The 20,171-nt window shown below is 41.7% G+C and overlaps 1 protein-coding gene across 8 annotated transcripts in view; it reads right to left on the bottom strand.

The window, feature by feature from the left end:
- FRMD4B (FERM domain containing 4B) overlaps positions 1-20,171 on the bottom strand; it is a 364,340-nt gene that overhangs the window by 71,597 nt on the left and 272,572 nt on the right. For all 8 annotated transcript variants that reach the window (XM_035276090.3, XM_008982001.4, XM_035276089.3 and 5 more), the window contains 2 exons: positions 5,297-5,353; positions 4,469-4,491 (listed from right to left, as the gene is read on the bottom strand). In XM_035276090.3, the coding sequence (XP_035131981.3) occupies positions 4,469-4,491; positions 5,297-5,353 (80 nt within the window). The remainder of the gene's footprint in view (positions 1-4,468; positions 4,492-5,296; positions 5,354-20,171) is intronic.

The following is a 20,171-nucleotide window of genomic DNA, read 5'->3' on the forward strand; positions in this document are numbered from 1 at the left end:
TAAGTAATATTTGTAACAACAGGGGAGTCCATCATGTCCATCAATTTGATAAAATAAAATGGATTCCAGGAACTGTTCTGAGTACTTTATAAATGCGTATTAATTCGTTTAATCCTCACAGCAATCCTATGGAGTGTGTATTATAATTGTAAGTCCCATTTTACACATGAAGAAACAGGTTTGGAAATTTTAAGTAATTCATTCAAGATTACACAGGTAATAAGTAGCAGACCTGCCATTTGAATCAGGCTGTCTGGTTCCACAGTCTTTGCTCTAACCACTACAACATTGCCTCATGGTATTTTATTTTGCCTGACTTCCTTCCTTCCTTCCTTCCTTCCTTCCTTCCTTCCTTCCTTCCTTCCTTCCTTCCTTCCTTCCCTCCCTTTCCTTTCTTTTCCTTCCTTTCTTCCTTCCTTCCTTCCATGGTGTTTTATTTTGCCTGTTTCCCTCCCTCCCTCCCTCCCTCCCTCCCTCCCTCCCTTCCTTCCTTCCTTCCTTCCTTCTTTTCTTTTTTTTAATCTTGCTCTGTTGCCCAGGCTACAGTGCAGCGGCATGCTCTCCAGCTCACTGCAACTTCCACCTCTGGGTTCAGGCGATTCTTGTGTCTTAGCCTCCCCAGTAGCTGGTATTAAAGGTGTGTGCCACCATGCACAGCTAACTTTTGTAATTTTAGTAGAGACAGGGTTTTGCCATGTTGCCCAGGCTGGTCTCAAACTCCTGACCTCAAGTGATCCACCCATCTCAGCCTCCTAAAATGCTGGGATTACAGGTTGCACCTGGCCTTGTCTGCTTTTCTTTCTTTCTTTCTTTCTTTTTTTTTTTTTTGAGACAGAGTCTTGCTCTGTCATCCAGAATGGAGTGCAGTGGCACCCTCTCGGTTCACTGCAACCTCCGCCTCCTGGGTTCAAGCAATTCTCTTGCTTCCACCTTCCAAGTGTCTGCGACAACAGGTATGTGCCACCATGCCCAGCTAATTTTTGTATTTTTAGCAGAGACCAGGTTTCACCATGTTGGCCAGGCATGTCTCAAACTCCTGACCTCACGTGATCCACCTGCCTTTGCCTCCCAAAGTGCTGGGATTACAGGCTTGAGCCACCGTGCCCAGCACTTGTTTTTTTAAAAAGAGTTTTATAACAAGGCAGGGTGTGGTGGCTTGCACCTATAATTCCGGCACTTTGGGAGGCCAACACAGGAAGATAGTTGAGACCAGGAGTTTGAGACCAGCCTGGGTAACATGGTGAAACCCTGTTTCTACAGAAAATACAAAAATTAGCCAGGTGTGATGGTGTGTACCTGTAGTCCCAGCCACTCAGGAGGCTGAGATGAGAGAACTGACTGAGCCAGGAGGTGGAGGTTATAGTGAGCTGAGATCCCGCGGCTCCACACCAGCCTGGGTGATAAAGCAAGGCTCTGTCTCAAAGTAAACAAAAACAAAGAGAGTTTGAGAGTAAAACTTTGGAGGAAAAACATATCCTCTCTATTCAGGGGAGGAGAAGATCAGATAGGAAGAACATGCTAATTTACAAAATGCTCCCACATCTCCTCAAAACCAACCTGCAAAGCTATTGTTTTCATTAACCCCAAGGCTCAGAAAGGGTAAGTGTCCACTCAGAGGAATGTTGCTGGATTTCCAGTCCCATGCTTTCTCCACCACTTAGTATAGTTTGGACAATTTCTTTTCCTTTTTCTTTTGAGATGGAGTTTTGCTCTTGTTACCCAGGCTGGAGTGCAATGGCATGATCTAGGCTCACTGCAACTTCCGACTCCTGGGTTCAGGCAATTCTCCTGCCTCAGCCTCCCGAGCAGCTGGGACCACAGGTGCGTGCCACCATGCCCAGCTAATTTTTGTATTTTTAGTAGAGACGGGGTTTCATCACATTGACCAGAATGGTCTCGATCTTTCGACCTCATGATCCACCCGCCTCGGCCTCCCAAGTGCTGGGATTATAGGTGTGAACCCCCGCGCCGGGCCGGACAATTTCAAAACAGTGTGCGCCACTTCAGCCCTTTTATCACCATGAAGCAGCTCAAGTGAAGGCAGAGGTCTGGACTGGGCGTGCCCAGAATTAACTCGCCAACATTGATATCCTAGGGCTAAAATGTTTGAACAACTGAAGGACTGTCCCTTTTTTTTTTGAGACGGAGTTTCGCGCTTGTTTCCCAGGCTGGAGTGCAATGGCGCGATCTCAGGTCCAGGCAATTCTCCTTCCTCAGCCTCCTGAGTAGCTGGGATTGCAGGCACGCACCACCATGCCCAGCTAATTTTTTGTATATTTTTTAGTAGAGACGGGGTTTCACCATGTTGACTAGGATGGTCTCGATCTCCTGACCTCGTGATCCACCCGCCTCGGCCTCCCAAAGTGCTGGGATTACAGGCTTGAGCCACCCCCGGCCAGGACTGTCCCTTTTAAGCCTTCCTTTGCCTCAGGCAAGGGATCTTCCCTAAGAGGTTTGTGAAATTAACCTTTCTTTTTCTATTCTCTACCTCCCCCACAACTATAGGTTAGTACAGCTTCTTCAGACCAAACAGTCTCAAAGGTCTCATCAGAGGTAGCTAAGAGACCAGGATAATAGCAACGAGGATAATAACGACTAAGTTAATAATAATAGCCAAAGGGTATAGAGCGATTGCTATATGCCATTTGTGCCCTGGGCCATGTTTACATGCATTTAATTCTCAGGACAGTTTTGTGGCAAAGGCAACATTTTACTGATTAGGAGACTGAGGCTCAGAGGGTGTCAGTCAGAGGCTTGACTGGGGCTAAGTAGGGGAAGGTGGATTAGCAGCAATCCACAGACTACCGAGTGTGAGTTTTTGGGCCTTGAACCCCTCATTTACAAATTGACTTCAGAATCACCTCCATATGATTTTTTAAATCTAGGGTTGTTTTTTAAAAATCACCCCCATAAATGACTGTGTTCTTCACACATCTGATGTTTCAAGGAAATGTGGCTTCTCTGGGAAAGACAACAGTACAAACATAGTACCTTTTTTTTTTTGAGAGAGTCTCACTTCGTCCATCACCCGGGGTGGAGTGCCGTGGCATCCTCAGCTCACTGTAACCTTTGCCTCCCAGGTTCAAGTCTCTCCTGCTTCAGCCTCCTGAGTAGCTGGGATTATTGGTAACTGCCACTATGTCCAGCTAATTTTTATTTATTTATTTTTTTTTATTCTCTCCCAATTATGTTCAGTCTCATAATTTTTATACTTTTAATAGAGAAAGAATTTCACCATGTTGGCCAGGCTGGTCTGGAACTCCTGGCCTCAAGTAATCTTCCTGCCTTGGCCTCCCAAAGTGCTGGGATTACAGGCGTGAGCCACCACGCTAGGCTTCAGGCGTGAGCCTTTAATGATACTAATGATCTATAAACTACTTTATCCTCATTTTTAATCTCCTGCCCTTTTCTGTCCATTAAAAACAACTGATGTTTGATTTTCATAATTTCTTAACCTAGAAAAATGTAAACACACACACACACACACACACACACACAACACAAAACAGAACTGATGAGAGATTGTGGTGAGGAATCATGGTGTTTTAAGTAGACTCCTTGAACAGTCTACCAAACCCAATGGGCAGATGAGGAGAGCACTGAGAGTTTCTGAAGTGAAGCACAACTCTGTAACTGCAAGTTGTCAAGATTGGAAGGCATTATTTTGTTAGTCCACTAAGTGGCACATTATTCAAAGACTTGGCTGGGAACGGGTGCTAGGTGATCTGTAAATAATCTACGAGTAACGTTTATCCTGAGTGGAACATTAACGTTGTAGAAGCCGGGCTTTCAAAGGGATCATAGGCCTACAGAGGGAAGCACAGCCTCCACCCTTTAACCGTTTCTACAACTCCAACGATTGCATTAAAAGGACAGAATGGAGCAGGTAGAGGGTGAATTCGAATATAAACATTCTGTGCATGTGGCCAGTGAGGCAGTTAGAACCAGCAAGTGTCTCCGCAGCAACAATACAACTGTTAGGTCAAGTGTATGAAGGCTGAGGCCCCTTCGGGGCAGCTGTGAAAGAAAGCCCCTATTAATCCCTTAACTAAGCAGCTGACGGATTTAATCTTTTTGTGCATACTTTATAACTCTTCAAACACAAGATTATTCTAAGTTTTTTTTTTTTTTTTTTTTTAATCAGCAGAAGCTATCAAAGCTTTTTATAGATTTCTTCATCTCACTAATTAACAGATGATAGAAAACAGAACTTTGGAGAGCATCTGGTTACAATTCGCTGTCATTCTGGCTTGAAAAACTGTAAGAAAGCATAATTCCCTGATTCATTCACAAAAAGAATAGGTCTCTATTTGAAGAGCAAAGAGATCTCAGTCTCCTGCCTCAGAGATCTACTTCCCTTTGATTTTGTATCCATTGTTATTTAAAATAATAGCATAGAACAGCAGAGTTATTTTGGATAGTAATATTAGAAAAGAAAATTAGTAATATTAGAAAAGAAAATTATTACCTGGTATAATCTCCCTTGGCTTCCTAAAAAAAAACAAACAAAAACAAATAGAGTTGATCAATATGTATTTTTGTTAAGCTAAATGAGTTTTATCTTGATTACTTTCCCCTCTTAAAGTCCCTGAGTTTTGTTTTGAAGTGTTTCTCAGGAACACTCTCCCTGTAGCCTTAAGAAGAATTAGGCATTGGCAGGAAAACACTGACTGTCCTGTGGGGAATATTCCTTATTCTTAACAAAAGAAGCAAATATATATATGAGAAAAAGCACACATAATTATTTCCTGCTATACGTTTTTAAGATCCCATGATAAATGCTTTTCTTTCAAGTGGCACACTTGTTAGACCGGAGGAAGACCTTTTAAACCACAATGCAGGTAAACCAACACATACTATTTGTTTTCTTTTTACTTTTTAAACCAGCATGGATACAGATTAATGCCCTTAAGAACTAAAGGACTCTTTTACTGGACCCCAAGAAAATGTATATAAAAGTTACTAAATTTACATGAAAATTACAGCTGTTGTAACAACTGCTGTCTCCCAAATTCAAATATCCCAGAGCGCTCTTCTAGGAATACGGTTTTAACTCTTCCTTCAGAGCAGTCTAAATTTCATTTTTCTTTGAGACACACAATATCACATTGTAGCTCATGCAAACTATTCTAAAAGCAGAAGATGATGGCTCACATTTTTTCATTGGCAAACAACTAACTGGCTTAAACATCCAGCAGGTACCGGTCCATTCAAAAGTTTCAGAGTTAAAGGCAGTTAACAAAAACAAACAAACACAAGGGAGCTAGCTGCTAAAAGGCAGTTTGTCTAGTCTTACCTGTAAAATAAACGCTGCTAACTTGAAGATGGTTTCACTGTCTACTTCGATTTGCCCCTGTTGGTGGAAAAGGAAAGCATCATTGACCATGGGGCTGTCCTAGGTTGTAGCAAATGGCTCTGAAGTTGAGGAAGCTGTCACAGCTTGGCACCTCCAGTTTACGATGAAATGCAGATCATACCATTGCCTGGGAAAGTGGGGGGTGTGGAGAGACTCACTGAGGATTAAGGCGAAACCACTGTGTGTGTGCGTGCATGTGTGTGTGTGTGTGTGTGTGTGTGTGTGTATGTTTTAAATAGCTAGCTGTCGTGAGGGGTTTTGTTTAGAGAGCAGTATTCAGGAAGAAACGGGAATGACTTTGAGGCTAAACATTCAGACAACTTCTAAACGAACAATTTTTATGTCTGCAAGTTCATTTTTAAGCACTCTGTAGATTTTCCTAGATTCATTTGTTGAGTGTTTTCCTGGAATAATTTTTTTTCTCTGTGTTGTAGTACAGTTACTCCAGTATAAACACAATGCAAATATTATTACAAATATAAATTTACTTCTGTGTTAATGGCACATTGTTGAGTTCATATTTGTACTATTATAGATAAAACGTGAGGCCTTAAAAATCAGTTACAGCAAATGCTTTCAAGACTAAAATTTTGTTGATTTATGTCGAAGTTTAAGGAACTCTAATTTATCATCTTTCCATCTTTTTTTTTTTTCATCCTTCAAAACCCCAAAGAAAAATTGGAGTTCTGGGCCTTGATAAAGAAGGCTTTTTCAGGGACTGGTACAGTGGCTCATGCCTGTAATCCCAATACTTTGGGAGGCTGAGGGCGGAGGATCACTTGAGGACAGGAGTTTAAGACCAGCTTGGGTAACAAAGAGAGACCTAAAAAAAAAAAACAAAAAAAACAAACAAACAACTTTTTCAGTAGCCAGTAGGGATACTAGGTATGTGTGGAAGGAGTACAGCTTCTATCAATAATACTCATGTGCACTTTATGTTTTATAATTGTGGTGATACATGTAATATTACAATGAACGGTATAGAAGAATCTTTATTATTATTATTATTATTTTCTTTTTGAGAGGGAGTTTTGCTCTTGTCTTCCAAGCTAGAGTGCAATGGCATGATCTCAGCTCACTGCAACCTCTGCCTCCCAGGTTCAAGGGATTCTCCTGCCTTAGCATCCCGAGGAGCTGGGATTACAGGCATGTGCCACCACACCCAGGTAATTTTGTATTTTTAGTAGAGACAGGATTTATCCATGTTGGTCAGGCTGGTCTCGAACTCTGACCTCAGGTGATCCACCAGCCTTGACCCCCGCAAAGTTCTGGGATTACAGGTATGAGTCACCGTGCCTGGCCTCGAGGGATCTTTATTTTAAAAAAAGGTTTTAGTGGTAATGTTAGCTTGTAAGTTTTAACATATGCAGAAACAATTCCATGTAACCCGCTTCTTGCCTAAGTCCTGTATAATTAGTACTTGAACGTGCACAGTGTTTAAGAACATGGAATTCCTGGGAATTGCCCTGCATTCTTTCTTCCTCCCTTTCACCTCTTAAATCTGAGCTGGAGGGTTTCCAAGTTATACCAAGTGCATCAATGGGAAGATTAAGTCATTTTAAAGTAAATATACAATAGACAGGTTCCAGAGATTGTTATGCTCAGTGAGGATTTCTGAAAGGATTGTGCTTTTCTCTCAGGTTTCCACGTGATTTGATGAGGGTTCTCAAAAACAAACAATTATTTTAAAACCCGTAAAATAAAGTGAGCAAATAAAAGCCCGGGGTGTTATGATGCCAGCAGTGGTAATTATTCATGTTTCCTTTATATTACAACAAGAGGAAAACAAATTAATTTCATTCTCTAACGCAAAGGCCGCCCTTCTGAAACCTGAGGCAGAGGATCTGCTTCAAATTTTTTGCCTCAAAAGCTGACAGGCCCAGAGTCTTGGAATGCAAAGCTCATCCATAATCCCTAGAAACAGATGACAAAATCAAAGGGAAGCCAGGTTGATTGTAGAAATCAACTGCCCTCTGCCTTTCAGGCAAGAGACGGTGGTTTTCTAATCTGGTGAAAGATGATGAGGCGGTTCATCCAACAGGTGAGGTGGGTGTTGATCAAGATTAAATTTTAGAAAGTCTACATTCCTTAGTTCAAAGAAAGAGAAACTTATGGCAAAGGGAGGAGGGCTAACAGGAGAACTCAAAAACATCATTGGGTTTGAAATTAGGCAGGAACTCAAAGCCAAATGTTTCTTAAAATCTTAGAGAAGAAAAATTACTTAAGATGGCAAAAACACTAAAGACGAATTCAGTAAATTGAAAATTACTGCCAATTCCTCTGACACCCCTCAACCCCCCTTTGCCTCATCAGAACCTTAGGCTAGTCCCCTGAAAAACATTTCAGACAACAACTTTTCAATTTAGTAAATGGAAGTTCATCAGACAGGCAGAAAACCTATAGCAGATATTTTTACGGAAGCTGCCAAATAATTGTTTGCTTTAGACGGTTTATTAAGTATTAAAAATGCTGAAATGAGGAACTGAGCAAGAAAAGTACCAGGCTCAGACAGCTCCAGAAGAGTGGGGAGCAAATATCCAACTCACCTGTGGACTTTTCCACTTACACAAGTGGCCTCAATACAGTTCTGGTGAAGGACAGTGAGAAGAGGGTGAAGGAGTGGGGTCTAGCAATATCTTGTTCCAGGAAGGGAAGAGAACACATGCTTTGGCAAAGACCATGTTCTTTTAAAAGCCTCAGCCCTCACCGTACCTTCCATTTAACAACCACTATTCTAGAAATCCCAGGCAACAAATACTGAGTTTTAATACTGACTGTTAATGTTCTTTGACTCATTCATGGTGTTTATTAAACAATACACCAATCAAGTGTACCACTATTTGCCTGGTACTCTGCAATTTCATTTGGTGAAATTTAATTAAGACTCATAAAGAACTCCAGAATTTCAAGCCTGAAGTGTAAAAGCTGCTTTGGAAGTGCAGTCTGCCCAGGACAGACATTTCTTTTACTCCCAACCATGGCAACAGAGGTAACCTTATAGGTACCAGGCAAGCCAACACTTGAGAGAGGGATCTCCTCAAAGAGAGAGGTAACGGGATCCTTCAGTGGGTTTCCATGACTGTCAGAGTTCAACAGAGAACCAGAGAAGTGAGTCAGATGATGTGGCTGAATGCACAAAGGTAATATGAAACAGTATCAAGTCCTGGTGCCACACCCTCATGGCTAATTTAGCTGGATTATAAATTTAACCAGTAGATCACTGGGTTCAGGTGTCACAGAGGACATCTCATTTTTGTCCTTGGCTTCTTGGCTCAGTTGACCAAGACACCAGCCTAATGAGTTAAATTCCAGGTTTTGATTGCCAAGTAGGAGAACAGAATCAAAGACAGTTTTGGGGCTGGAAATAGAACTTAGTGAAAATATGACTCCTTTTTTTTTGCAGATGATGGGAGGCAATGAGGATCAGGAAGATGAACCGTAATGTCCAATCCCCTTGAACATGGTGACTCTGGACTCCCTGTCTGGTGCTCTTTCCACTCTACGATGCACTAGTTAACTTTTTATGACCCCAGTGCAAATGTCTCATTGGGAGTCCTCCAAAAGTATGTTTCTGGGAAAAACTGGAAACAGGAGAGGCTATGGAAAAATGAATCCAAATGCTATCTCCACTGTTGCTGGGACTGTATGTTATCAACATACACTCTCAAAGTAGAGTGGGAAATTATTTCTTAAGAGTATTCTGCTCTTCCCATATGGATGCTGAACTTCATGGAAACTTATCTGCACTATAGCAATGAATATTAATACTGTGGTCATAAATACTCAGGATTTAGACATACTTGAGAAACTACTGGGATACCTCAGTTTGTTTCCAAGTCTACTACTAATTATCTATTTTAAGGATAAGTCTTTAAAATTAACTTGTAGAACACCAACACATAAATGTAGAAGAAATGAAAAAGAAAGAAAATTACCATTGTACCTCTCCTAGTACTAATTGATTCAGGCAATAATCCTCAATAGATAAAAACGAACTATTGAAGTCTGGTGCTGTGGCTCACACCCATAATCCCAGCACTTTGGGAGGCTGAGGTGGGGGAACTGCTTGAGCTCAGGCATTTGAGATCAGCCTGGGCAGCATAGTGAAACCCTGCTCTACAATACATCAAAAATTAGCTGGGTGTGGTGGCTTGTGTCTATACTCGCAACTACTAGGTAGGCTGAGGTGGGAGGATCGCTTGAGCCTGGGATGTCAAGGCTGCAGTGAACCATGATTGCGCCACTGCACTTCAACCAGGGCAACAGAGCAACTGTCTCAAAAACAAAAAACCCACAACTTTTGAGTGAAAGTTGGATGAGAAACAGGACAGGATATTTATGTAATTACAAATACCTCTCCATAGAGTACTTATTAATCACAAAAGGGAAAACAGTAACTCTTCCAAGGGGAAGCTGACACATACCATCTTAACCCTGTGATGAGATATTGCCAATAACAGTATAGAACAGCTTCATAAGCCTCCTGATTGTAAGGTATGCATGGAGAAGGACAGAACCCCCCCTATCATGTGAAATGAAAATGTTTCACAACTGGAAATTAGGGGCTGGGAAAGGTCTGATTTGTAGCATTAGTCGAAGTCAGCAGTGTAAACACTCCCACCATGGCTGATTTCAAGCTACCAATATAACATCACAGAACACGGAGTTTGAAAGAGATGTGAGAACTGGCTCTCATGAGCTGGTACAGGCTGGCTCCAGCACATCATGGTTTAGCACTCCTGTCAAAAATGCATTAATAGAGCCATTCATGAGGAACCATGAGACAGATCCAAACTGAGGGATAGTCTATAAAACATCTGGCTTGGCTGGGCGTGGTGGCTCACACCTGTAATCCTAGCACTTTGGGAGGCTGAGGTGGGCGGATTACCTGAGATCAGGAGTTTGAGACCAGCCTGGCCAACATGGTGAAACCCCATCTGTACTAAAAATACAAAAATTAGCCAGGTGTGGTTGCATGTGCCTATAATCCCAGCTACTTGGGAGGCTAAGGCAGGAGACTCTCTTGAACCTGGGAGGCGGAGGTTGCAGTGAGCTGGGATAACACCATTGCACTCCAGCCTGGGCAAGAAGAGTGAAACTCCATCTAAAAATAGAATAAAATAAAATAAAATCTGGCTTATACTCTTCCAAAATGTCAATATGATGAATCCCAAAAAGATGTTCCAATGTAAAGGAGACTGAAGAATCATAACAACTAAATTCAGCGCGCTATCCCAGATCAGGAGGAAATGTTATAAGGACATTATTGGGACAACTGGACTGTATATTAGACAATAAATACTATAGGTTCAATGTTACATTTTCTGAGATGTTCATTGTAATAGGGTCACAGAGGGCTTGTTCTTGATCTTAGGAATGATACAATGAAATATTTAGGGATAAACAGGTATCACGTCTGTGACTTATTCTTAAGTGGCTCAGAAAAAAATTATATATGAAAGGAAAAAGTCAAATGTGGCCAAATGTTAAAAACTGGTAAATTTGGTTTGGTAGACATACTGGCATCTTTTGGCACTATTCTTGCAACTCTTCCTTAAGTTTGAAATGGTCTTGGCCGGGCATGCTGGCTCACGCTTGTAATCCAAGCACTTTGGAGGCCAAGGAGGGCGGATCACCTGAGGTCGGGAGTTCAAGACCAGCTTGACCCTATGGTGAAACGCTGTCTTTAAAATAAAAAAGAAATGGTCTCAAAATAAAAGTCTGAAGCTAGGTACAGTGAGTGGTATGTTCCTGTAGTCCCAGCTAGCAGGAGGTGGAGTGGAAAGGATCACTTGAGCCCAGGAGTTTAAGGCTTCGGTGAGCTGTGATTGTGCCATTGCACTCCAGCTTGGGTCAGAGAGCAAGACCCCATCTCTTAAAAAAAGTTTGCAAAAAGAAAAATATGGACATATATTCCTGGAGTGGTGGATATCTGTTTTGACTAGCAAGTACCCTCTATTTCTGAGCAGACTACTCCATTCTTTTGGATAATTACTTATTTCCCTACTGGCTCCAGTAGAAACATGTCATCATTTTTTGGGGGAAGGATGGAAGCTGCTCCAAGAACCCCCAGGATTTTCTGAATTAGACCAAAGGGAAGAAAGTTTTTTCTCTCTCTCTCTCTGGGAGCAAAGTTGGGAAGGTGTGACCTAGAGGAAATCAATGACCACAGATAGAAAGGAGCTACTTGACATTGGTAGTCAACTGTATCCACTGCTGAGCAGTGCCAGACTTCAAAGCCTGTTAAAATTCAAAAATTGGCAAAAACAATACTCAAGCAGGGTGCTCTGGCTTGCACCTGTAGTCCCAGCTACTTGGAAGACTGAGTTGGAAGGATCACTTGAGTCCAGGAGTTCGAGGCTGTAGTGAACTGTGATTGCACCACGGCACTCCAACTTGGGTGACAGAGTAAGCCCTGACCTTAAAACAAACAAACAAGCAAACAAACAAACAAACAGAGAGACTATTTGGATGCTGTTTAGGATGCTTTCACTTTGGCTTACTGCCAAGCCAACAAACAGTGCAAAGAACAGAGGTAATAAGGACACAAACGAGTGAGTGCATACAGCTGCCTAGAGTTTATCTCACATCTCATTTCTCCTGAGCACAGATCTACATGGAGGGAAGAACCTGCCAGGTCAGAAAAACTCACACTGCTTTTGTCTGTTTTTAAGACAAAGTCTCACTCTGTCTCCCAGGCTGGGGTGCAGTTGTGCAATCTCAGCTCACTGCAACCTCTGCCTCCTCGGTTCAAGTGATCCTCTCACCTCAGCCTCTCGAGTAGCTGGGATTACAAGCACATGCCACCAGGCCTGGCTAATTTTTGTATTTTTAGTAGAGATGGGGTTTCACCATGTTGACCAGGCTGGTCTCAAACTCCTGACTTCAAGTGATCCACCTGCCTTGGCCTCCCAAAGTGCTGGGATTACAGGCATCAATCACTGCACCTGGCAACCCACACTGATTTTTATACAGTTAGTCTGGTGGTGACAGGGCCATGCCAACACTGAAGATCTGCTACTACCCTACAAGGGGATTCTCCCTATGCCATAGAAACGTATCCTTTGTGCTAATGCCTATTTCCCAGTAGTTACTATGCGCCTTAGGAAATCAGGCCATACCTACCACGTTGCACCCCACTCCTACTCACATCCTTTGGGTACATTATTTTCTCTCTTTTTGTCCAAGCTAGTTGTTAGAGGTAATCTCTATGGGGGACGGTCTCAGTGATATAATGACCATTCACCCTTCTAGATCAGAGTTTGGAAACATCAGTATGACTCATATTTTGAGTGAGAGAATTCTTTATTGTGGGGGCTGCCCTGTGCATTGCAGGGTGCTAGCAGCATCCCTGGCCTCTACTTACTAGGTGCCAATAGCAGCCTACCCCTAGCTGTGACAACTAAAAATGTCTGTAGACATTGCCAGATGTTTTCAGAATGGCCCCTAGTTGAGAACCACCTCTCTAGATCCTCTAAGTGTTATTCTTGTGTTAGGCTAGAATAATCTGAAACCTACATAAAGCATAAGGGCTCATCTAGGTGAAATTGCCTTTGTGGAACTGTGTTTTGGCATTATTCCACTGGCTTATTTGAAAAAATGATGTAAGTAACAACCCTCAGAACTCATTATTTCAATACCTCCAGTGTGTTGTCGAGAACACTGTTTATTACACAATATGACATCCCATTGGGGGGAGGTTTCTGATTTTTCATATCCGTATTGACTGTGCCCCTTCTGAATGGCTCCTTTCTTCTTACCTTAATGACTGCTCTGGGTTATGTAAGTGATCATAACTTCCTCTTTACTTTGGCTTTTAAGAGAAATTGAATTATAAATTTGTGAGGTGAATGCTTTATACTAACCAGGCTAAATGTTTTATAGTAACCTTAATCTTGGCAGTATCTAATTATTTCTACCTTTATTTTCTTACTAATAAATAACCCTAATTTCATCACTTGCTATATTTTAGTATGTTCAGAATTGACTTTTTATTTTATTTTGAGACAGAGTCTCTCTCTGTTGCCCACCCAGGCTGGAACATTGGTGCTATCTTGGCTCACTGCAGCCTCAACCTCCCAGGCTCAAGCAATCCTCCCACCTCAGCCTCCTGAGTAGCTAGGACTACAGAGCGTGTGTCACCATGCCTGGCTAATTTTTGTTTTTAAGATAGAGTCTTACTCTGTCACCCAGGCTGCAGTGCAATAGTGCAATCTCGGCTCCCTGCAGCCTCTCCCTCCTGGGTTCAAGCAATTCTCCTGCCTCAGCCTCCCTAATAGCTGGGATTACAGGTGCATGCCACCATACCTGGCTAGTTTTTGTATTTTTAGTAGAAACAGGATTTTGCCACGTTGGACAGGTTGGTTTCAAACTCCTGACCTCAAGTGACCTGCCCGTCTCAGCCTCCCAAAGTGCTGGGATTACACTACAAGCCACCGTGCCTGGCCATCATTTTTGTAATTTTTATAGACATGGGGTTTTGCCATGTTGGCTAGGCTGGTCTTGAACTCCCAGGCTCAAGCAAGCTTCCTGCCTCAGTTTCCCAAAGTGCTGGGGTTACAGGTGTGAGCCACTGTGCCCAGCCAGTATATTCAGTATTAAAAAAATTTTTAAATTGAGGTACATACAGTAAAATGCACAAGTCTCAGTGTACAGCTTAATACATTTTGACATGTGTTCATTACTCATGTACTCATCACCCAGAACAAGAGAGCAAAATCAAACACTTTCCCTAATTTTTTCATCTTAGAGAAATGTATATATTTCTATAAATAATATCAAATCAATATAATTATTTTGCTAGTTAGAAAAGTATAAAATAATCTTGCAAAACAATTTCAAATTGCAAATTTTTTTTCAATATCACCTTTACTGGTTTGAGCAATTTAAAAATTACTAACCAATTTGAGTATTTCCCTTGCAAATGCATATTATTTGCTATTACCTGTATGTGAAATGAGGCTTTGTTTACTTACCTATTTGAGAACCTGTTTGATTTGAGTTGTGTATATATTACTAATACTATTAACGCTAACACTGTCTTATCTATTAGGTACAAATTGTGTCCTTCAATCTGTTCACCTTTGATACATCCTTCCTCTAGTCTGTGAAGTCTGATTGGACTGGGACCTATCTCCCCACTGGAAGAACCTGTGGGGCCATGAGCAAGTAATTTTTCTAAAACTCAGCTCCTCATCTGCAAAATGGAAGATAATATTATTAACTTTACTAAGTTGTTTGGAGCAGCAGTCCCCAGCCTTTTTGACACCAGGGACCAGTTTTGTGGAAGACAAAATTTTCCCACTGACCAGGATTGGGGGATGGTTTCAGGATAATTCAAGTGTATTATATATATATTTTCTAAGACAGAGTTTTGCTCTAGCCCCCAGGCTGGAGTGCAGTGGCACGATCTCGGCTCACCCCAGCCTCCACCTCCTGGGTTCAAGAGATTCTCCTGCCTCAGCCTCCTGAGTAGCTGGGACTACAGGTGCATGCCAACATGCTCAGCTAAGTATTTTGTATTTTTAGTAGAGACGGGGTTTCACCATGTTGGCCAGGCTGGTCTTGAACTGCTGACCTCAGGTGATCTGCCTGCCTCGGCCTCCCAAAGTGCTGGGATTACAGGCGAAAGCTACCTTGCCTGGTTGTGTATTACATTTTTTGTGCACTTTATTTCTATTATTATTACATTGTAAAATATATAATGAAATAATTATACAATTCACCATAGGGTAGAATCAGTGGGAGCCCTGACTTGTTTTCCTGTAACTAGACGGTCCCACCTGGGGGTAATGGGAGACAGCAATGGATCATCTGGCATTAGATTCTCATAAAAAGCATCTTAGATCCCTTGCATGCACTGTTAACAATAGGCTTTGCACTGCTATGAGAATCTAATGCTGCAGCTGATCTGACAGGAGGCAGAGCTTAGGCGGTGATGCAAGTGATGGGGAGCAGCTTCAGATGAAGCGCATCTGAAATACAGATGAGGCTTTACTTGCTCACCCACCCGCTGCTCATCTCCTGCATGGCCTGGTTCCTAACAGGCCATGCACTGGTAGCAGCCTGGGGTCTGGGGCTTGGGGACCCTTGGTTTAAGAGCATTCAGTGAAGGATGAATGCAAAGCATTTGTTGCAAAGCCTAGCATCCAAAGACTCTCTTAATGTTACTCTCCACATATTTGCTGTGTTGCTTCTTAAATTCGTATAATTATATCTATTTTTAGATTCTCTCCTTTGCTCTGGGTCATTGTTTTATATAGTTCTATAACATTTAATCATCGTTCATTACAATATGTGTCAATATCTGATAGAAAAAGTGCTTTAATTTTCCATATGAATCTTTGACATTCTCTTATTTTCAAAGAAATTTTAATCTTGTCAAGTTTAAAAAAGATACAATAATTTGTCTTCCTCTTTGCAACCACAGCACATCTCTGTTGAAATCACTTTAGTTTTATTTGTTTTAGAAATGTGGTCACCCAGGCTGGAGTGCAGTGGTGCAAACATTGCTTATTGTAACATCAAACTCACAGGCTCTAGAGATCCTCTGGCCTCAGCCTACTGAGTAACTGGGACTTCAGGCCTGGGCCACCAGGCCTGGCTAATGAAATCACTTTATAGTGATCATAAAGTTTCGTGAGGTACCTACAAATATCACACACATTCAATGTGAGGATTAATATTCAGTATTTTATATTTTGCTATACAAATGAACTGCCTTTTTCATCCTATTACTTATCTGATTGTTATCATGCAGGATTATTACTACTTTTAGCGTATTTAACTTGTAACCAATGTCTCACCAAAGCTAATAATGCTAACAAGTTTTAGCTAATTTATTTCTATTTTCTGGGCTTATAGTAAAACTGTCTCCAAATAATATTTTAATCTAGTTCTTTGCAATGTGCATAGTATATCTGGTTGCACTGTATGAAACAGATGTTATATCTTACTGCAAGCCTCTCATACAAGGCTGGTGGACCATAAGTTGGTTTTGTTTTTGTCTTCTTTGAAAGCAGACTTTTAAATTAATTAATTAGTTTATTTTTTGAGACAGAGACTTGCTCTGTTGCCCAAGCTGGAGTACTGTGGTGAGATTTTGGCTCATCACAACCTCCACCTCCTGGGTTCAAGCAATTCTCCTGCTTCAGCCTCCTGAGTAGCTGGGACTACAGGCATGCACCACCATGCCTGGTTAATTTTTGTATTTTTAGTAGAGATGGGGTTTCACTATGCTGGCCAGCCTACTTGAACTCCTGACCCTATGATCCACCTGCTTGGCTTCCCAAAGTGCTGGGATTACAGGCATGAGCCACCACACCCAGCCTATTTTTATTAAGACAGTGTCTCACTCTGTTACCCAGGCTGGAGTGCAGTGGCATGATCTCAGCTCACTGCAACCTCTGCCTTCCGGGTTCAAGTGATTCTCATGCCTCAGCCTCCTAACTGGCTGGGATTTCAGGCACCCACCACTATGCTGGGCTAATTTTTGTAATTTTAGTAGAGACGGGGTTTCACCATTGTGGCCAGGCTGGTCTCGAACTCCTGGTCTCAAGTGATCTACCCATCTAGGCCTCCAAAAGTGCTAAGATTACAGGCATGAGCCACCATGCCTGGCTTGTAAGTTGGTTTTGGATCAACTTTTTGGCAGAGTCTACTAAAGCTTAACGTATATATACAATATAGCTCAGCAATTTTCTCCTAAGTAAATACCTAACAGACATGTTTGCATATGTCCACTCCAAAGACAGGTACTAGGATCTTCAAGGCAGTGCTATTTGTAAGAATCAAATCCTGCAAGCTACACAGATGCCTATTAATAAGTAAATGAAGCCTGGTATATTCATACTATATACTATTATTCAGCAGTGAAAATGAACAAGCTGGGCTCAGCTACGTATGAGAATATGGATATATCTCAAAAACATATTTGAGAAAAAACAGCCAGACAATACCAGTAATGCCAATGGAAGTCTTGGATCTAAGCAATTAGATGACTCCTGTCATACAAGGTTCAAAGTCGGCCAAAACTAAGAAATGTTGTTAAAAGCAGTGGCAGTGGACAGAATAAGGACTGGAAGAGAAACATGAGAGGGTCTTCTCAGGTGCCAGTTATCTTCTGTTTCTTTGATGCTGATGCTAGTTACATGCACTTGCTTTTTTTGTTTTGTTTTGAGACAGGGTCTTGCTCTGTCACCCAGGCTGGAATGCAGTGGTACTATTATGGCTCACTGCAGCCTTGAACTCCCGGGCTCAAGTGCTCTTCTCACCTCAGTCTCACAAATAGCTGGGCCTAAAGATGTGTGCTAGCATGCCTGGCTAATTTTTCATTTTTATATTTTGTAGAGACAGGATCTCGCTACATTGACCAGGCTGGTCTTGAACTCCTGGGCTCAAGTGATCGACCCCCCTTGACCTCCCAAAGTGCTAGGATTACAGACATGAGCCCTCCACCCAGCCTATTATGTACTTTTCTATATGTATATTATTCTTCAGTACAAAGTTAAGAAACAAATCCTGATCTTACTCGTATCCTTTTCCATCTTACTAAATGGCAATCCCATTCTTTTTCTTGAGACAGAGTCTCACTCTGTTGCCCAGGCTCGAGTGTAGTGGTGTGATCTGGGTTCACTGCAACCTCTGCCTCCTGGGTTCAAATGATGCTCATGTCTCAGCCTCCTGAGTAGCTAGGATTACAGGCATTTGCCACTGCCCTGCTAATTTTTGTATTTTTAGAGATGGGGTTTTTGCCACGTTTACCACCTTGGCCTCCCAAAGTGGCAACCCTATTCTTAATTGCTTAGATCCAAGACTTCCATTGGCATTTCTGGACACAGAGTTGGGGAGTGAGCAATCTGCACAACTGTATTTGGTGACTCTGTTTACAACTTTTAATAGATTATTCACATTATTCATTTTCTTTATTGTCCAATACCCTACCTGCTGTCACCCGTGCCTAGTAAGTAAAATTCTTAAGGGCATGAATTGTTATCTGCTTTTTCCACAGTTGTAGCTCTAGAAACTAGAACACTCCCTGGCACACAGCAGGTGTTCAATATTTGTAGAACAGTAACGGAAAGAGTAACGAAGTAAAAAGTTGGTGGGGGTATTTATATCCTTCTTTTTAAAAAGGGAATGCTTCTTGTGTTTCCTGATTCACTATAGATTTGATTTGCCCTGATTTTCAACTCAGAGTAAGGGATCCCAGGTTTTTGAACTATGAGGACATAGCCCAGTCTTCACCATCTATGAGAACTGTAAGCCCAGTACCTAGACAGCAATTCTAGATATGCAAATTTAAACACAACACACAAAGAGGTGTTAGATGTCAAAATGACATTTACTCTTCTGGCTTTATTTTCTACAAACATAGCAGGAAAATAATATCTATGTAATACTTCATGGAGTTTTGAGGACAAACAAAAACAAGACATAAAGATGCTTTGAAAAAAATTACAAAAACAAAAAAACAAGTACAGGTGTTTTTGTGGGTGTGTATCACAGTTTCAAAGACATGGGCATTATGACCAAAGTATCTGGGCAGACCGCTTCTCAGAAACTTGATCACAATGAAGATAGGAACAGAGAGAGAGAAAGTTTGTTGCATGTGAACTAATGCTCAGCTATGGGAGGATAACACAAACATACAGATATGAAAATGAGAAAGGAGAGAGAACTAGCCAGACCACACTTTCCCCAGGTACCAGCCCAGGAACGGTTTGTGCAAAGCACTTTTATTTTTAGATGGTTAGGTGGCACATGTATTTGTTCTTGAGATGAAATTCCAAGTAGTTTAAATAGAAACAAGATCTTGGGTACTAGATACCATTCTTCACTAAAAGGAAAAATCACCGATTCCAACGCTATGGCAGCAAAAGTTTAGAGAGAGCCTGGGCTGTCTTATCATGTCATAAAATAAAGAAGTGAGGCCAGGCGTAGTGGCTTATGCCTGTAATCCCAACACTTTGGGAGGCCTAGATGGGAGGATCGCTTGAGCCCAGGAGTTCTAGAACAGCCTGGGCAACATAGTGAGACCCACTACAAAAAAATTAAAAAATTATCCAGACACCATCGCATGCACTTATAGTCCCAGCTACTCGGGACAATGAAGTGGGAAAATCACTTAAGCCTGGGAAGTTGAGGCTGCAGTGAGCTGTGACTGCACCACTGCACTCCAGCCTGTGTGACAGAGTGAGACTTTGTCTCAAAAAAAAAAAAAAAAGACAACTGTATTACATGCTCTGCACATGTACCCCAAAACCTAAAATGCAATAAAAAAAATAAGAAAAAAGAAAGAAAGAAAAACAAGTTCTCAAAAGTGATGAAGACAAGCCACAGAACACCATATCTGACTTCAAGGGGATTCTATTGAGCAAATTTGGAACCATTAGAGCATCAAAATGAATGACAGAAAGGAGTTATATCAAATAAAAAGGAATCCATGAATCCATGCTGATTTTTTTTTGTTGTTGTTGTTGTTTTGTTTTTTAAGATGGAGTCTTGCTCTGTCACCCAGGCTGCAGTGCAGTGGCACAATCTCAGCTCACTGCAACCTCTGCCTTCTGGGTTCAGTTGAGTCCCCTGCTTCAGCTCCCAAGCAGTTGGGATTCCAGGCACCCACCACCATGCCTGGCTAATTGCTGCATTTTTAGTAGAGATGAGGTTTTGCCACTTTGGCCAAGCTGGTCTCGAACTCCTGACCTCAGGTGATCCACCCACCTCAGCCTCCCAAAGTGCTGGGATTACAGGTGTGAGCCACCGTGCTTAGCCTGAAAAATATTTTTAAAGAATGAAGATGGAGAAGAAGTAAACA

The sequence above is a fragment of the Callithrix jacchus genome, chromosome 15 (genome assembly GCF_049354715.1).
Source record: "Callithrix jacchus isolate 240 chromosome 15, calJac240_pri, whole genome shotgun sequence".
Classification (NCBI taxonomy): Eukaryota; Metazoa; Chordata; class Mammalia; order Primates; family Cebidae; genus Callithrix; species Callithrix jacchus.